This window comes from Engraulis encrasicolus, chromosome 11, assembly GCF_034702125.1.
Source record: "Engraulis encrasicolus isolate BLACKSEA-1 chromosome 11, IST_EnEncr_1.0, whole genome shotgun sequence".
NCBI classification, from domain to species: Eukaryota; Metazoa; Chordata; class Actinopteri; order Clupeiformes; family Engraulidae; genus Engraulis; species Engraulis encrasicolus.
Genome location: NC_085867.1, coordinates 17,353,627 through 17,369,105, shown reverse-complemented (window position 1 = coordinate 17,369,105; position 15,479 = coordinate 17,353,627). Strand labels below are relative to the sequence as shown.

Here is a 15,479-nt window from a genome sequence, read left to right as displayed (position 1 = left end):
GCACGCATGCAGGCACGCACGCACGCAGGCACGCACACACCTACGCACATGCACACACAAGCACACGCACACACCCACGCACATGCACACACAAGCACACGCACACACCCTGTCACTTAGCCTAGTACATCGCACAGCTCTTTGAGGTACACACACACACACACACACACACACACACACACACACACACACACACACACACACACACACACACACACACACACACACACACACACACACACACACACACACACACACACGGCCGTCTAAAAGTACCTCGTATTATCTCTTTGTCGGTTTCTGATTCCTAATTTTTGCTTAAAGTCCAGATGTCTGATGTGCTCTCAGTAGATCTTTGACCTGTAATTCATCTGATATTGAATCTAGCTCTGTGTGTGTGTGCGTACGTGCGTGCTTGTGTGTGTGTGTGTGTGTGTGTGTGTGTGTGTGTGTGTGTGTGTGTGTGTGTGTGTGTGTGTGTGTGTGTGTGTGTGTGTGATTTGCAGCTGTCTGTCCGATTCTACGACCCCCAATTGAAGGAGAAGCCGGAGCAGGAGCTCTTCCTGAAACCTGATTGGCTGGACCGCCAGATAGAGGTCTCCAGAAACACACACACACACACACACACACACACACACACACACACACACACACACACACACACACACACACACACACACACACACACACAAGACGGATAGATCAAGTTCTCCACCTACACTTGCCTTTTTGCTACACATCGAAACAAAACACACATTCTCTCTCTCTCTCTCTCTCTCTCTCTCTCTCTCTCTCTCTCTCTAACATACACACTCACTCACACACTTTCTCTTTCACACAGACACTCACAATCTCTTGCTCCCTCTCTCTCCCTCTCTTTCTCTCCCTCTTGCTCCCTCTCTCTCTCTCTCTCTTGCTCCCTCTCCCTTTCTCTCCCTCTCTCTATCTCTCAAATTCAAATTCAAATTCAAATTCAAATTCAAACTGTGCTTTATTAGCATGACTGTAATGATACAATGTTGCCAAAGCATACAAATTCCAAAACAAAAGTATGAACATTTACAGAAGATCTGTTTGCGTGTTTGTGTGTGTGTTTGTGTGTGTGCATGTGCGTGTGTGAGTGTGTATGTGTGCGTGTGTGTGTGCATGCATATGGACAGGCATGTGGGGGTGCAAGGGTGTGTGGCTGTGTGTATGTTTTCATTGTGCAAATCCAAGATGGCGGCCTCTTGTACAAAGTGTCATGCTTCAAGCAATTTACTGCTGATTGATTTACTGTGAGGGTCATCCAGGATTTCATGTGTCATTGCAAACCATTAACCTGTGTTTGTTTCGGTGCATGTGTTTCCAACCATTTTCCACTTGGTGTACAAGGTCATCTTTGAGTGTCGCTTGGCTGAGTCGGGGCTGTGTGTCCCGGCCTTCCACTACTGCGAGGTCATCAGTCGAGCTGTGCTGAAACAGACACCATATCATTCTATTGAATGCATCGCACAGGCCAAAGAGGTACGCAAGCACACACACACACACACGTATGCACGCATGCACGCACGCACACTCCTACGCACATGCACACACAAGCACATGCACACACCCTGTCACTTAGCCTAGTACATCGCACAGCTCTTTGATGTACACACACACACACACACACACACACACACACACACACACACACACACAGCCGTCTAAAAGTACCATGTATTATCTCTTTGTTGGTTTCTGATTCCTAATCTTTGCTTAAAACCCAGATGTCTGATGTGCTGTCTGTAGATCTTTGACCTGTAATGCATCTGATATTGAATCTAGCTCTGTGTCTGATATTGAATCTGGCTCTGTGTGTCTGTGCGTACCTGCGTGCTTGCGTGTGCGTGTGTGTGTGTGTGTGTGTGTGTGTGTGTGTGTGTGTGTGTGTGTGTGTGTGTGTGTGTGTGTGTGTGTGTGTGTGTGTGATTAGCAGCTTTCCTTGCGATTCTACGACCCCCAATTGAAGGAGAAGCCGGAGCAGGAGCTCTTCCTGAAACCTGATTGGCTGGACCGCCAGATAGAGGTCTCCAGAAACACACACACACACACACACACACACACACACACACACACACACACACACACACACACACACACAAGACGGATAGATCAAGTTCTCCACCTACGCTTGCCTTTTTGCTACACATCGAAACAAAACACACATTCTTTCTCTCTCTCTCTCTCTCTCTCTCTCTCTCTCTCTCTCTCTCTCTCTCTCTCTCTCTCTGTCTCTGTCTCTAACACACACACACACACACACTTTCTCTTTCACACAGACACTCACACTCTCTTGCTCCCTCTCTCTCCCTCTCTTTCTCTCTCTCATGCTCCCTCTCTCCCTCTCTCTCCCTCTCTTTCTCTCCCTCTTGCTCCCTCTCTCTCTCTCTCTCTTGCTCCCTCTCCCTCTCTCTCCCTCTCTCTATCTCTCAAATTCAAATTCAAATTCAAATTCAAATTGTGCTTTATTAGTAAGACTGTAATGATACAATGTTGCCAAAGCATACAAATTACAAAACAAAAGTGTGAACATTTACAGACGATCTATTTGCGTGTTTGTGTGTGCATGTACGTGTGTGTGCGTGTGTGTGTGTGCATGTGCGTGTATGCTTGTGTATGTGTGCGTGTGTGTGTGCATGCATATGGACAGGCATATGGGGGTGCGAGGGTGTGTGGCTGTGTGTATGAATTATTAATACATTTTTACACTATACATTATTACATTTGCATATTACTGTGGCTGGAGTCCCTCATTTTGTGGCATGCAAGCACATATTGTGCGGCAAGATCTGGTGAGAGCCCTTCGCCGTATAATCGCCATCCTTTCCGCTTCTGGGAGGCGTTCGAAATTTGGGTATATATTTGGGAATTTGGGGAAGAAGATTTTCCTCACATCCTCATATTTCTTGCAGTATAGCAGAAAGTGCACCTCTGTCTCAACCCTCTCTGCTTCACAGTGACCACATATCCTTTTGTCTTTGGGTAGCCATGTTTTTCTTTGTCTCCCTGTCTCTATCGCGAGAGTGTGGTCACTGAGCCTGTACTTGGTCAGGATTTTCCTCTGCTTCGTATCTCTGACAGAGATGAGATACTCTGCCAATTCATATTCTCTATTTAGGGTCAGGTAGGCATTCATTCTGCTTTGGTTAGTAGTTTGTTTTGTCCAATGTTCCAAGTAGTCTTCTTTTCTTTCGTTCATAATTTAGTTGACACTAATTGAGGTTTTGGAAGCAGTGCTGGGCTGAGCTTTGTTTGTATTCTCTCTCTCTCTCTCTCTCTCTCTCTCTCTCTCTCTCTCTCTCTCTCTCTCTCTCTCTCTCTCTCTCTCTCTCTCTCTCTGCCTTCCCCATTCTGCCCCTGTTCCCTTGTTCTGTTTCTTCGCTATAGTTTCTGTCAGTCTTTCCCTTCCATTGGAGTCAAGTGGCTGTTTCATCTCTTGAGACCTCTGTTGTTGTTTGGGACGAGAAGACTCACCCATTGGTGAATCAGGATGAGCCAGAGGAGGAGGTGCGTGTCTTTGTGTGTAGATGTGTGTGTGTGTGTGTGTGCGGGTGTGGGTGTGTATTTCTGCTTGTATATACATTCTACATGTTTACATTTAATCGTGCATATAGAAGTACACAAATTTTCTGGTTTATTTAGTCATTTATCATGGGTTAGTTAAGGATTGGACGGTAAATGGTCACTCATTTGTCTGAAATGACAGCACGAAAATGAATACATACTAATGATAACAAATACACTAATCGACTCCCTCGTATACGTTTGTCTCCTCGTAGAGCAAGCCCCTTCCACCTCCCCATTCCAGCGTCCACAAGATGGCCCCACCAGGAGCCGGGACCGAATCAGGTAACATGCTTAGGAGAGGAGGTGAGACTCACATCGTCTAGTGCCCAGTTAGGGTGTTGGACTAACTGGACCCTAAATGGTAGCCCTAAAGTACAATAGCTGGTTCAATGCCTGACACCAGTTGTGCTGCCCTTAGGACTAATTCACACACTGGGTTGTAATGACACTGCATTTCCTATAATTGGAATCTTTCCTTATGTACCGTAGCCATTGTCTACAACAGTGTTTCTCAACCTTTTTTTAGGCGAGGCACCCTTTCAATTCCTGAAAATTTTCAAGGCACCCCAAACCAACAAGCTGTAACATGGCATCGCATCGGATACCACAAAAGCTTAGAAAAGTAATACATTTGGAGACGTCACACAACCTACGTTCGAAGTTGCAGCTTACTGAGGCGACCTAAATTTACTTTATTGTGCGTAAATGGCAGATGAAAGACTCCACTGACTAAGCAATACTTAATTAATTTAGACAAATATGTATCATATTTAATCATTTATTTATCAGCCACGTTTCCGCGGCACCCCTGAGGGTGGCCTGTGGCACCCCGGTTGAGAAACACTGGTCTACGATGTCATTTGGTGACTGGCTATTACATTTTCATCATTTGTGTGTGTGCCACAGGTGCGAGCAGACGTTATGTGAATGCGCTAAACCGTGGCACGGGAGCCGGTGGTGTTGGCGAGGGTGCACCCAAAAAGACAACGCCCGCGCCCGCGCCCGCCGACCTGTTCGCCCCCCTCGCCCCCATGCCTATGCTGCCCGCCAACATCCTCTTCAGCCCCAACGCCAGTAAGACACACTGTACTTAATTGGGTATTTTTTGAGACGAGGACTGTGTACAAGGTTCATTTATCTTATCATGGTCAAGTAAGCTGCCGTTTATGTGTATGTGTGGGAGTCAGTAATAAACAATTGTGTGTTTGTGTGTCACTGATTAAACCCATTTGCGTGCTCATGACTGTGGTAGTGAGATAGTTAGTGCATGTGTGTGTCTGATGAGAGAGAGAGAGAGAGAGAGAGAGAGAGAGAGAGAGAGAGAGAGAGAGAGAGAGAGAGTCTACAGTATGTGATCTCTGCATTCTGTATTTCCGCAGCGGATGGAGCCAACCAGACGCAACCCCAGGTACACACACACACACACACACACACACACACACACACACACACACACACACACACACACACACACACACACACACACACAGACAGACAGACAGACAGACACACAGACACACACCTAGCTATGACGGCACTTGGATCTCGGCATTTTGTATTCACGTATAAAACACACGCTCACACCTTACTATGACGGCACTTGGAGCTGAGCATGTTGTGTACACATTGTATAACACACACACACACACACACACACACACACACACACACACACACACACACACACACACACACACACACACACACACACACACACACCAAAAAGTGAATGTCTCAAGTCGCCATTATATAATACCCAGGGACCGGGTTCGAGTCCGGCCTCAGGTCATTTCACGATCCTTCCCCTCTCTCTACCTCTCATTTCCTGTCACATCGTCAAACTGTCCTATCCAACTAAAGGCATAAAAGCCCCAAAAAATTGTTTAACCCATTGACGCCTAAAGCACCTGCAAAAAAGGGTGCTGAATGCCTGAACTCTTTTTAAGAAAAGCTGCCCTCAGCCTATAAAAACCTAAATATCTCAGCTTCTGAAGCACATAAAAATATTCACTAAGCTGTATTTAAACGCAAAGACCCTCATCTTTCATTAGAATGTGTTCATTCATCTCAAACAAACAGAGATTTTTAATAAAGTTGTGTCAAATCTCATGACCCTGAATGCTGCGTAATGCAGCTCCAGGCATCAGGGCCAATGTTGCGCAACGCTAGCCTGGGAGTACCCATGCTGCCTTGCGCATTCTTTTCGAATTGATCACACTTGTGATTGAGTCAGGATTTTGCAGCCAGACAAGCGCAACGCAGCATCAGGCATCAATGGGTTAACAAAAAAAAGCTACCTGGATAACTTGTATCATTTTTGGACTTATTTCTTTGAATAAAAAATCATGGGTCAATGTCTAAACCACTAATGGGGATCTCTGCTTGTTCAAACAGTATGCGGTTGACTGACTGTTCTGAGTCTTTTGTGTGTGTTGTGTTTGCGTCCAGAGTGGCGGAGATGGCGACTGGTTCACTTCGCTTTACCCAAGGAAGAACGAGACCTCCCTCTCTGATGACAAACACAAATCGGTGAGCCTCTCTCTCTCTCTCTCTCTCTCTCTCTCTCTCTCTCGACCTCTCACACACACTCCCTTGATCCCCTTCTCACCTTCTTCTCACCCTCTCACACTCTCTCTCTCTCTCTCTCTCTCTCTCTCTCGCTCTCTCTCTCTCGCTCTCTCTCACACAGAGACACAGACACACACACACACACACACACACACACACACACACACACACACACACACACACACTCTCTATCACACACACACACACTCTTTTGCCCCATCCCCCCCCCTCTCTCTGACCTTTTCTTAACAAAAAAAAGCTACCTGGATAACTTGGATCATTTTTGGACTTCTTTCTTTGAAATAAAAAGTCAAGGCTCAATGTTGTCTAAATCACTAATGGGAATCAGTGCTTGTTCAAACAGTATGCGGTTGACTGACCGTTCTGAGTCTTTTGTGTGTGTTGTGTTTGCGTTCAGAGTGGCAGAGGTGGCGGGTGGCTCACCTGGACATTTTTCTGCTTGGCTGCGTGGCTAGTCGGTGGGCTAGTTTGCAAAAAGAAGAAGAAAGAGGCCTTCCTCCCAGATGACCACACTAAACTAGTGAGCATCTCTCTCTCTCTCTCTCTCTCACTCTCACTCTCAGTCTCTCTCTCTCTCTCTCTCTCTCTCTCTCTCTCTCTCTCTCTCTCACACACACACACACAAACAAGTTAATGCTTGCAATTAATATCTGCAAGAAAAGAAAGCAAACAGAAACGTGTGTGTGTGTTTGTGCACATATGCGCGAGTGTGTGTGTGTGTGTGTTTGTGCACATATGCACGAGTGGGTGTGCGTGAGAGTTTGTGAGTGTGTTTGTATGTGTGCTTGTGATGGTGTGTAAGGTTTATGTTGTATGGTGCATCACTGAGGGGTCACTCCTCTTTCTGTCACAATTATAAAAATAGTTTGCAGCCATCATTATGCAATCCGTTTCCTCCCCTAATAAATATCTCATTCTTTCTGTGTCATTAAGTTTGCTAAATTTAGGGTGTATGTGTTAAAATTGTGGGTAAAACATTGATCTAATTTCTTTGAAATGGGAGCAGCTTGTGAGAAAATGTAGTTCAGACTCTATTTCGCCGTTATTACAGTAAACGCATAGCCTGGTAGCCATGTCTTGCCTGTGTCTTCCTGTCTCCATAGATACATTGTGGTTGCTAAGCCTGTATTTTGTAATTGTGCGCCTCAATTTTGTGTCTTTTAGTGTTAAGTACAAGCGGATTCCGAAAAAGTTGGGACACTTGGTATTTTGTGAATCAAAATGCTGGCATTTTCAAAACATTCAATATGTTAATAAGGTAGAGCATTGTGTACAGACAACATATCAGTTGTTAATGCCAAGTAGAATGATTGTTTTGGGGTAATTATGTGATCATTTAAAATTTCACCCTTGCAACAAATTCCGAAAAAGTTGGGACAGGGCCAATAAAATGTTTTTTATGTTGGATAAGACTAAACACAATACAAAGGAGGAGACTTAACATTTAAATACTTTGACTGATGGCATGATTTTATTTAAAAAATAGCATATGCAAGACATGATTTCAGCAGCTTAACTGATAGGTGTGTTCTTCGACTTGTTTACCTTCTTGTTATGCTTAATGTGGCATATCCTGACTGCAAGATGTTTACTCTTATGATGGAACCACACTGATGGAACATAGATTGAAATTTGCCATCATTATGGGGCAATATCTAAAGGCTGTGCTCCAAAATATAATGCTTTGGTGGCTATGTATGATGTTTAAAGTCTGAATATATCATTCAGCCTTCATTTTAATGTGCTACATAAGTAAGAAGACCATAACCAAGGCATCTCTGCACCCCTTTACCATCATATATGCTGTCTTTCAGACTGACCACTAAATAAAGCTGAAGTGTTCATTTTCTTCATAACCTGTAGGGTGCATGACTCCATGATTTAAAAAAGAATGAAATATTTTCCATTCTGTAATCAGAGGACAGTTTCACATGTGTCCTAGGTCCATCTAGAATGAGCTTTGCCACTTGCAACACTGTTTAATGTCTGCATCATGTACCTTAATCAAGTGTTGTTTATAGTATTTTTTTCAACAGCTGTCATTGTTGAAGTGTCATAGTTTGCTTATTGACGATGGGTATGTCATGATCTCATAACTCATGCAATGAATTTACAGAACTCTACATTACAGAAATAGGCCTTATATGGCTGCAATTTTGATAATTCAATCTTTCTGTGTAATCGATCAGTAATTAGTCCCTCAAAATCTTCGTTACTGAGTGCCACAGCCTCTCTGTCATGGTATTTTATTTGTGCATTCATGTTGGCAGTCAATATAGTTCCTTTCAAAATATTCCTCCTTGTGTTATTTTTAGAATTATCCAACTATTACAACATTTTTTTGGCCCTGTCCGAACTTTTTTGAGATTTGTTGCATGGGTCGAATTTTAAAGGACCACATATTTCCCTCAAAACAATGCTGTTGCCTCATTTTAACTCTTCCTATGTTGACCTTGTGCCATTGTGTATCTTATGCATGGATTAAATGTTTTGAAAATGACAGCATTTTGATTTTATTCACAAAATACCAAATGTCCCAACTTTTTTGGAATCCGCTTGTATTTCGCTAGGCTGTAATCCTTACTAAGATATTGGTATGTTTTCAATTTGCTTTGTTTATTTATCGCTTCGGTCCAATATGTAATATATTTTTGTATTTGTGCATCGTTAATCTTTTTTATGTCAGTTCTTTGATTTTATGTGATATTAACTGTGACTTCTTGTTTCAGTCTTATAATGAGCTGAATAAGGTGACTGGTGTCCACATTTGCCTAGTGCATTTTTTGAGCTTTGTAGTGGTAGGTATGGTAGGTATTTGGGTCGCTTGCTTCTAAACGATTCCAGAATTTGGAATTGAAGGCTCTTTTTTAGATTTTGAGTAGTAGGCGGCATAGGCCAAGTTCTCTCTCTCTCTCTCTCTCTCTCTCTCTCTCTCTCTCTCTCTCTCTCTCTGTCTGTCTCTAACACACACACACTCACTGGTCCCTCCATCCGTCTCTCTCTCTCTCTCTCTCTCTCTCTCTCTCTCTCTCTCTCTCTCTCTCTCCATACCCTCCCCATTCTGCCCCTGTTCCTTTGTTCTGTTTGCCGTCCTCACTGTAGTTTCTGTCAGCCTTTGCCTCCCTCAATCTGTGTCAAGTGGCTCTTTTCTCATGAGACCTCTGTTGGGTTTTTTAGATTGTTTGGGACGAGAAGAAACAGAGATGGGTTAATCAGGATGAGCCAGAGGAGGAGGTGTGTTTCTGTGTGTGTAGAAATTGTGTGTGTGTATATCTGCTTGTATATACATTCTACATTTTTACATTTATTTGTGCAAATAGTATAACATTTTTCTGGTTTATTTACTAATTTATCATGGTTTAGTTAAGGATTGGATGCTAAACGGGCACTCATTGTCTTTGCATCTGCACTTGTTCTGTATACTGTATTTCCTGTGCACTTTGTATCTGCTAGTGATGTTGGCTATGTGATTATGTCCTCTTTTGAAAGTCGCTTTGGTTATAAAGCGTTTGCCAAATGCAATGTAATGTAATGCAATGTAATGAAATGACTGTAATATAATGTAATGAAATGACTGAATACATGATACTAATATAATAAATACACTAATCGAGGCCCTCGTATACATTTGTCTCCTCGTAGAGCAAGCCCCTTCCACCTCCGCCATCTGCCTTCCCAAAGATGGCCCCAGGACGCGGGAGAAACATGTTCAGGAGAGGAGGTGAGACTCACACCGTCTAGTGCCCAGTTAGGGTGTTGGACTAACTGGGCCCTAAATGGTAGCCCTAAAGCACAATAGCTGGTTCAATGCCTGACACCAGTTGCGCTGCCCTTAGGACTAATTCACACACTGGGTTGTAATGACACTGCATTGCAATAATTGGAATCTTTCCTTATGTACCGTAGCCATTGTCTACGATGTCATTTGGTGACTGGCTATTACATTTTGATCATTTGTGTGTGTGCCACAGGTGCGAGCAGACGTTATGTGGACATAGCGAACCGTGGCACGGGAGCCGGTGGTGTTGGCGAGGGTGCACCCAAAAAGACAATGCCCGCGCCCGCGCCCGCCGACCTGTTCGCCCCCCTCGCCCCCATGCCTATGCTGCCCGCCAACATCCTCTTCAGCCCCAACGCCAGTAAGACACACTGTACTTAATTGGGTATTTTTTGAGACGAGGACTGTGTACACAGTGAATTCATTTGATTGTGCTCAAGTAAGCTGCCGTTTATGTGTATGTGTGGGAGTCAGTAATAAACAATTGTGTGTTTGTGTGTCACTGATTAAACCCATTTGCGTGCTCATGACTGTGGTAGTGAGATAGTTAGTGAATGCATATCAGTACGTCTTTTCTCTGATTAGGGTCATCATGTTTGGCTTGATTCCAAAGGCAGTGAAATTCTACTTGATTTAAAGTGAAACAAATGACAAATGCTGACACTGATCCTTAAAATACTAGGATGTTACTTCTTGAACTGTCTTACTCAACGATGGCACGATGTCTTTGATTTTTCATGTCATGTCACCTGTCTTTCCTCTGTTTTCCCCCTTTTTTAAACTCACTTCCTGTCTTCATTCCCTGCCACAGCCCCGCCCACCATCCTCCAGGACGGCGCTCCCCCCATGGCCCCGACGCCGGACGCCATGGGCGGCTTCTACCTGACGGTGCCCGCGCCAACTGTGCCCACCTTCTTGCCGACCTACCAGGTCGACGGCAGCGCCCCCATGGCAATGCCCCCTCTCTCCATGCAGCACACTGGACCACCCACACCACAGTTAAACTCTGAAATGCCCGGACACATGACCCCTCAGTTGCCCGGTCAGATGCCTTGCCCTCCCATGCCCGGCCAACAGATGCCAGGGCAGCAAATGCCGGGACAAATGCCCCCGCCGATGCAGGTGCCTAAGCAGGTGACTCAGCCTATGCCAGGCCAAATGGCAGGCCAGATGCCAGGCCAGATGCCAGGCCAAATGGCAGGCCAGATGCCAGGCCAGATGCCAGGCCAGATGCCAGGAGGGCACATGCCTTCCCCGCAGGTAATTTATCATGGTGTAGGTAAAGAATTGACGCTAAATGGGCACTCATTTGTCTGAAATGACGGCATGAAAATTAATGTAGCAGAGTGGAGATTAGATGTTAAACTAAGATAATAAATTACCTCAAGCACGACTACGCCAGCTACGGGGGTCATGCCGTAGGAATTTAACCCTTTAGATGTAGGAGATGGAATGCTAGGCAACACAGGTTTGCTGTACCAAACCCAGACACGAGGATCCCAAATGATTAATCTCTTTAATAACTGTACCAGTGGGGTCATCCCTATGTTCCCCAGGTCCTATGTTCCCCGCAACCGGGGTACTTAAGACCGTTTTTTTTTCCCAAAAAGGGTTCTATGCTCCCTGCTGCTCCCAAGTAGACTGCTGCCACATGGCAAAGCGCAGGCTGTTGTTGCACATCTGACAGGTTAGGTTTAGGGATAGTTTTGTTCAGGGCATACATTTACAACTCAGAAACATTGCATTACTGACAGGTTAGGTTTAGGGATGGTTTTGGGAAGGGCACAATTTGAAAACTCGGAAACATACAATGTGGTCAACATAGAACCCTTTTTTAGAAAAAGGGTCCTATGTTCCCCGGTCCCATACAAAGAAAGGGGAACATAGGACCCGGGGAACATAGGTACTCTCCTGTACTAGGCACAGATGTTTATGTGAAATACAATATGCAAACGGCAAATTCAACATACTCATCCACGCTCAAGCACTCACACGCACACAAAGGCCTACACAGCGCCACTAGCCGCGGAGGTGAGGTTGAGTGACGTAACTTATACAGGAAGAACTTTGGTATAAGCAGATTCTTTAAGTATAGAGATATGCCAACATAATAGGTTTCTATGGGCACCTAACGTGACCAGGTTCCGGTCTGCCTAAAGGGGCGTGTCATAATGCTCCTAGCATTGAATAGAACAGTCCTCAGGTCTGCCTAGGTCTGCCTAAAGGGGGATTTCCCCTCCAATAATAGAACCCGGAAACAATGGGCCAATGGAACCTCTCTCTCTCTACTATAAGCGACCACACGTACCTGCGCTCCTGCTTAGTGCCTTCAGTGCATCTCGCACACAACACACAACGTGCATGCTCCTTTCCTTCATAACCCACCCCAACCCCCTCATCAGCGTCCAGTCAGTGTGTGTGTGCATGCATGCCGTTTCATCGTGACCTCTTGGTGATGTGTAAAGGCTCAGGGGTCCGTATCTCGAAAGCGTCTTTGCTAACGACGGTAGCAACGTTTTTCGTAAGAGCGACTCAACTCTCTCTCCACAGCGACGCTCACCACTAAATCCAAGGGAATGGTAAGACAGTCTTAAGACGGTCTTAAGACGGTTAGCAACGACAAGAATCGAGAAACGGACCCCTGATCAGTTCTGGTGGTTGTGTTTTGTTTCTTGATTTGTTTATTTTTGTAACCATTGTTGACATGGTAATTGTGTTTCAACAGGCCCCGCCAGCAGCAGGCATGACTTTGTACAACCCCGCCCAATTTTCACAGGTAATTAGTGCAAATAATTCACAGAATTTTTTCATGTGGTGTAATTGTGGGGGTAAATCGTAAAAAGTTTTTAGATATGGAAAGTGGTAGCCTGGTTCATACCAGACGGAAGCTACACAAACAACGTCTGGTGTGAACCAGGCTAGAAAGTGGTAGCCGGCTCTCTCCAAATCGTCTGGGTCATGACTATGACCACGGTTCCCTTAGCAGGGACCAGATCTAACACATGGGACGTGACGTATGCACGGATCCAATCGAAGCACTTTCTACTCACGCCGAATGGCTGAGAGGCTGTCAGTCATCCACTGAGCCCGCCCTTAGGGCATAAATAGCTGGGTATGACGCAGCCTCGGCCTCTTTCAATACTGAGCATTATGCCCAGCAAGGCACTGTAATCGCAACGCAGTGTTAGATCTGGTCCCTGCTAAGGGAACCGTGGTCATAGTCATGACCCAGACGTTCCCTATCGCAGTGGACTGCGATCTAACACATGGGACCGTATCCCATCACGCGTGAATTACAGTGGAGGCCTAAGCACCCACCTTATGGGCTTATTATTAATAGGGGTAAATGCAGGGATAATATGTGGTGATTAAGCACATTAGAGACCAACATGTTATGCATTTGTTACACTTCCAAAAAGGGTTGTAAATCTGGGTAATCACAGGTTCACTGCTCCCAGAACACCCTGCAGAAAACTAGGCTCACTCACATCTAACATGTAATAACGAATGAATGTGTGATGAGAATTCCAACTGGCTGCTCTGCATATCTCTTCTATGGAGACACCCTTCAGTAGGGCCCAAGAAGAAGAGACTCCTCGAGTCGAATGAGCGCGCAGTCCCTCTGGAGCTTCCAGAGACTGGCTGCTGTAAGCCAGCTCAATGGTTTCCACTATCCAGCGTGATAGGCTTGGTTTTGACAGTGGCCTACCCTTAGCCTGAGTGCCAAAACACACAAATAACTGATCAGACTGCCTGAAAGACCTGGTGCGCTCCACATAGCAACGCAGAGCCCGCACCGGGCACAGTTTGTTCAACTGCTCCTCCTCTGCTGATGCAAAGGGAGGAGGTGAGAAACTGACTAACTCAATGACTTGATTACGGAAGGGAGTAGATACTACCTTGGGTGTGTATGCGGCATTTGGACGCATAATGACCTTATCACCTGCTCCGGAGAACTGCATACAAGTCGAGCTCACTGAGAGAGCTTGAATGTCACCTATGCGTTTTGCTGACACCAGGGCCAGCAAGAAAGCTGTCTTTAGGGAAACAAGCTTCATGTCCACCTCACTCAGGGGCTCAAAGGGAGGCCCAGTAAGAGCACGTAACACTACTAACAGATCCCATGAGGGCACCAGCTGTTTGTGAGGGGCCCTGAGCCGTCTCACCCCAGCCATAAATCGTGACACCAGAGGGTGGTTACCAGGTGTTGCACCACCTATGCCCACATGACAAGCAGAGATAGCTGCCACATACACCTTTAGTGTAGAGGCAGCCTTACCATCATCAAACATGTGCTGCAAAAAATCTAATATGACACCTACAGCACAGTTGATGGGGTCATGACCCCGTGAGATACACCACTGCTCGAATAAACGCCATTTCAGCGTATAGAGAGAGCGAGTTGATGGAGCCCTAGCACTCTGAATAGTATTGACTACTGCCTCAGATAGTCCTGATGCTAACAGCCTTCCCCTTTCAGGTGCCAGGCCCTGAGCTGCCACAGCTCCGGCCGGGGGTGCCATATGGATCCTCCCGCCTGTGACAGCAGGTCCCTCCGTGAGGGCAACTCCCATGGCGGCTGTACTGACATCCTGTTCAACTCTGCGACCCATGGCCGGTTCGGCCACAAGGGGGCTATTAACAACAGTTCTCTCCTCTCCTCCATGACTCTGCTCAGCACCTGAGGAATTAGAGGCACTGGAGGAAATGCATAAAGACTTCCGCCCGGCCACGGATGTGCCAGTGCGTCCACCCCCAGAGGTGGGTCGTCTCCCCCCAGAGAGAACCAAAGCTGACAGTGTGTGTTCTGTCTCGTGGCAAACAGGTCCACTTCGGCTTTGTAGAACCGCCGCCATACCTGATCGACCAACAGAGGATGGAGGCGCCAGTCGGCCGCCTGCGGGTTGCCCCTTGAGAGTAGGTCCGCTCCACAGTTGAGGTGACCTGGAATATGAACTGCTCTGAGAGACAACAAGTGATCTGCTGCCCATAGCAGTAAACCGTTCGCCAACCGGTGTAAAGCCAGGGAGCGCACGCCCCCCTGGCGATTTATGTATGCCATGGCCGTGGTGTTGTCTGTCCTCACCAGAACATGATGGCCTTTCACCACTGACAAAAAATACAGTAGGGCTAGAAACACTGTCTGCAGCTCCAACACATTTATATGAGCTTTGGCCTGGGCTGCAGACCAACGACCGTTCACCGATCTCCCGTTGCAGACTGCCCCCCAACCAGTTGTAGACGCGTCGGTCGTAATCACCACTCGGTGCGTCACTATGCCTAGAGACGCTCCCGCACTGAGAAATTGGGAGGATCTCCATATTGTGAGGGCCTTCCTGCACTTTGAATTCACTACTATTTTGCGGTATTTGTCTTTGGAGGGGTTGAGCTTCAGAGACAGGTACCACATTTGAAAAGGCCGCATGCGCAGTAGCCCCATTGGCAGGGAGACTGCTGCTGCTGCCATCATTCCCAGCAGCCTCTGGCAGAGGTGAGATGACACCCATTGGCCTATTCTGAA

At 46.1% G+C, this 15,479-nt stretch overlaps 1 protein-coding gene across 1 annotated transcript; it reads left to right on the top strand.

The window, feature by feature from the left end:
* The first annotated feature begins 3,878 nt into the window (after positions 1-3,878).
* LOC134458694 (basic proline-rich protein-like) lies at positions 3,879-12,705 on the top strand. Its single transcript, XM_063211123.1, has 10 exons — positions 3,879-3,894; positions 4,498-4,665; positions 4,971-4,999; positions 6,040-6,120; positions 9,358-9,414; positions 9,823-9,901; positions 10,152-10,319; positions 10,770-11,218; positions 11,515-11,537; positions 12,684-12,705. Exons 1-10 carry the CDS (start codon positions 3,879-3,881, stop codon positions 12,703-12,705), a joined length of 1,092 nt encoding a protein of 363 aa, XP_063067193.1.
* The last annotated feature ends 2,774 nt before the right edge of the window (positions 12,706-15,479 follow it).

Excerpts from the sequence above, each read along its gene's own strand:
- LOC134458694 (XM_063211123.1), top strand. Across the intron at positions 5,000-6,039 it reads CCAACCAGACGCAACCCCAG|AGTGGCGGAGATGGCGACTG; the intron begins GTACACACACAC and ends GTTTGCGTCCAG. Across the intron at positions 6,121-9,357 it reads CTGATGACAAACACAAATCG|ATTGTTTGGGACGAGAAGAA; the intron begins GTGAGCCTCTCT and ends TGGGTTTTTTAG.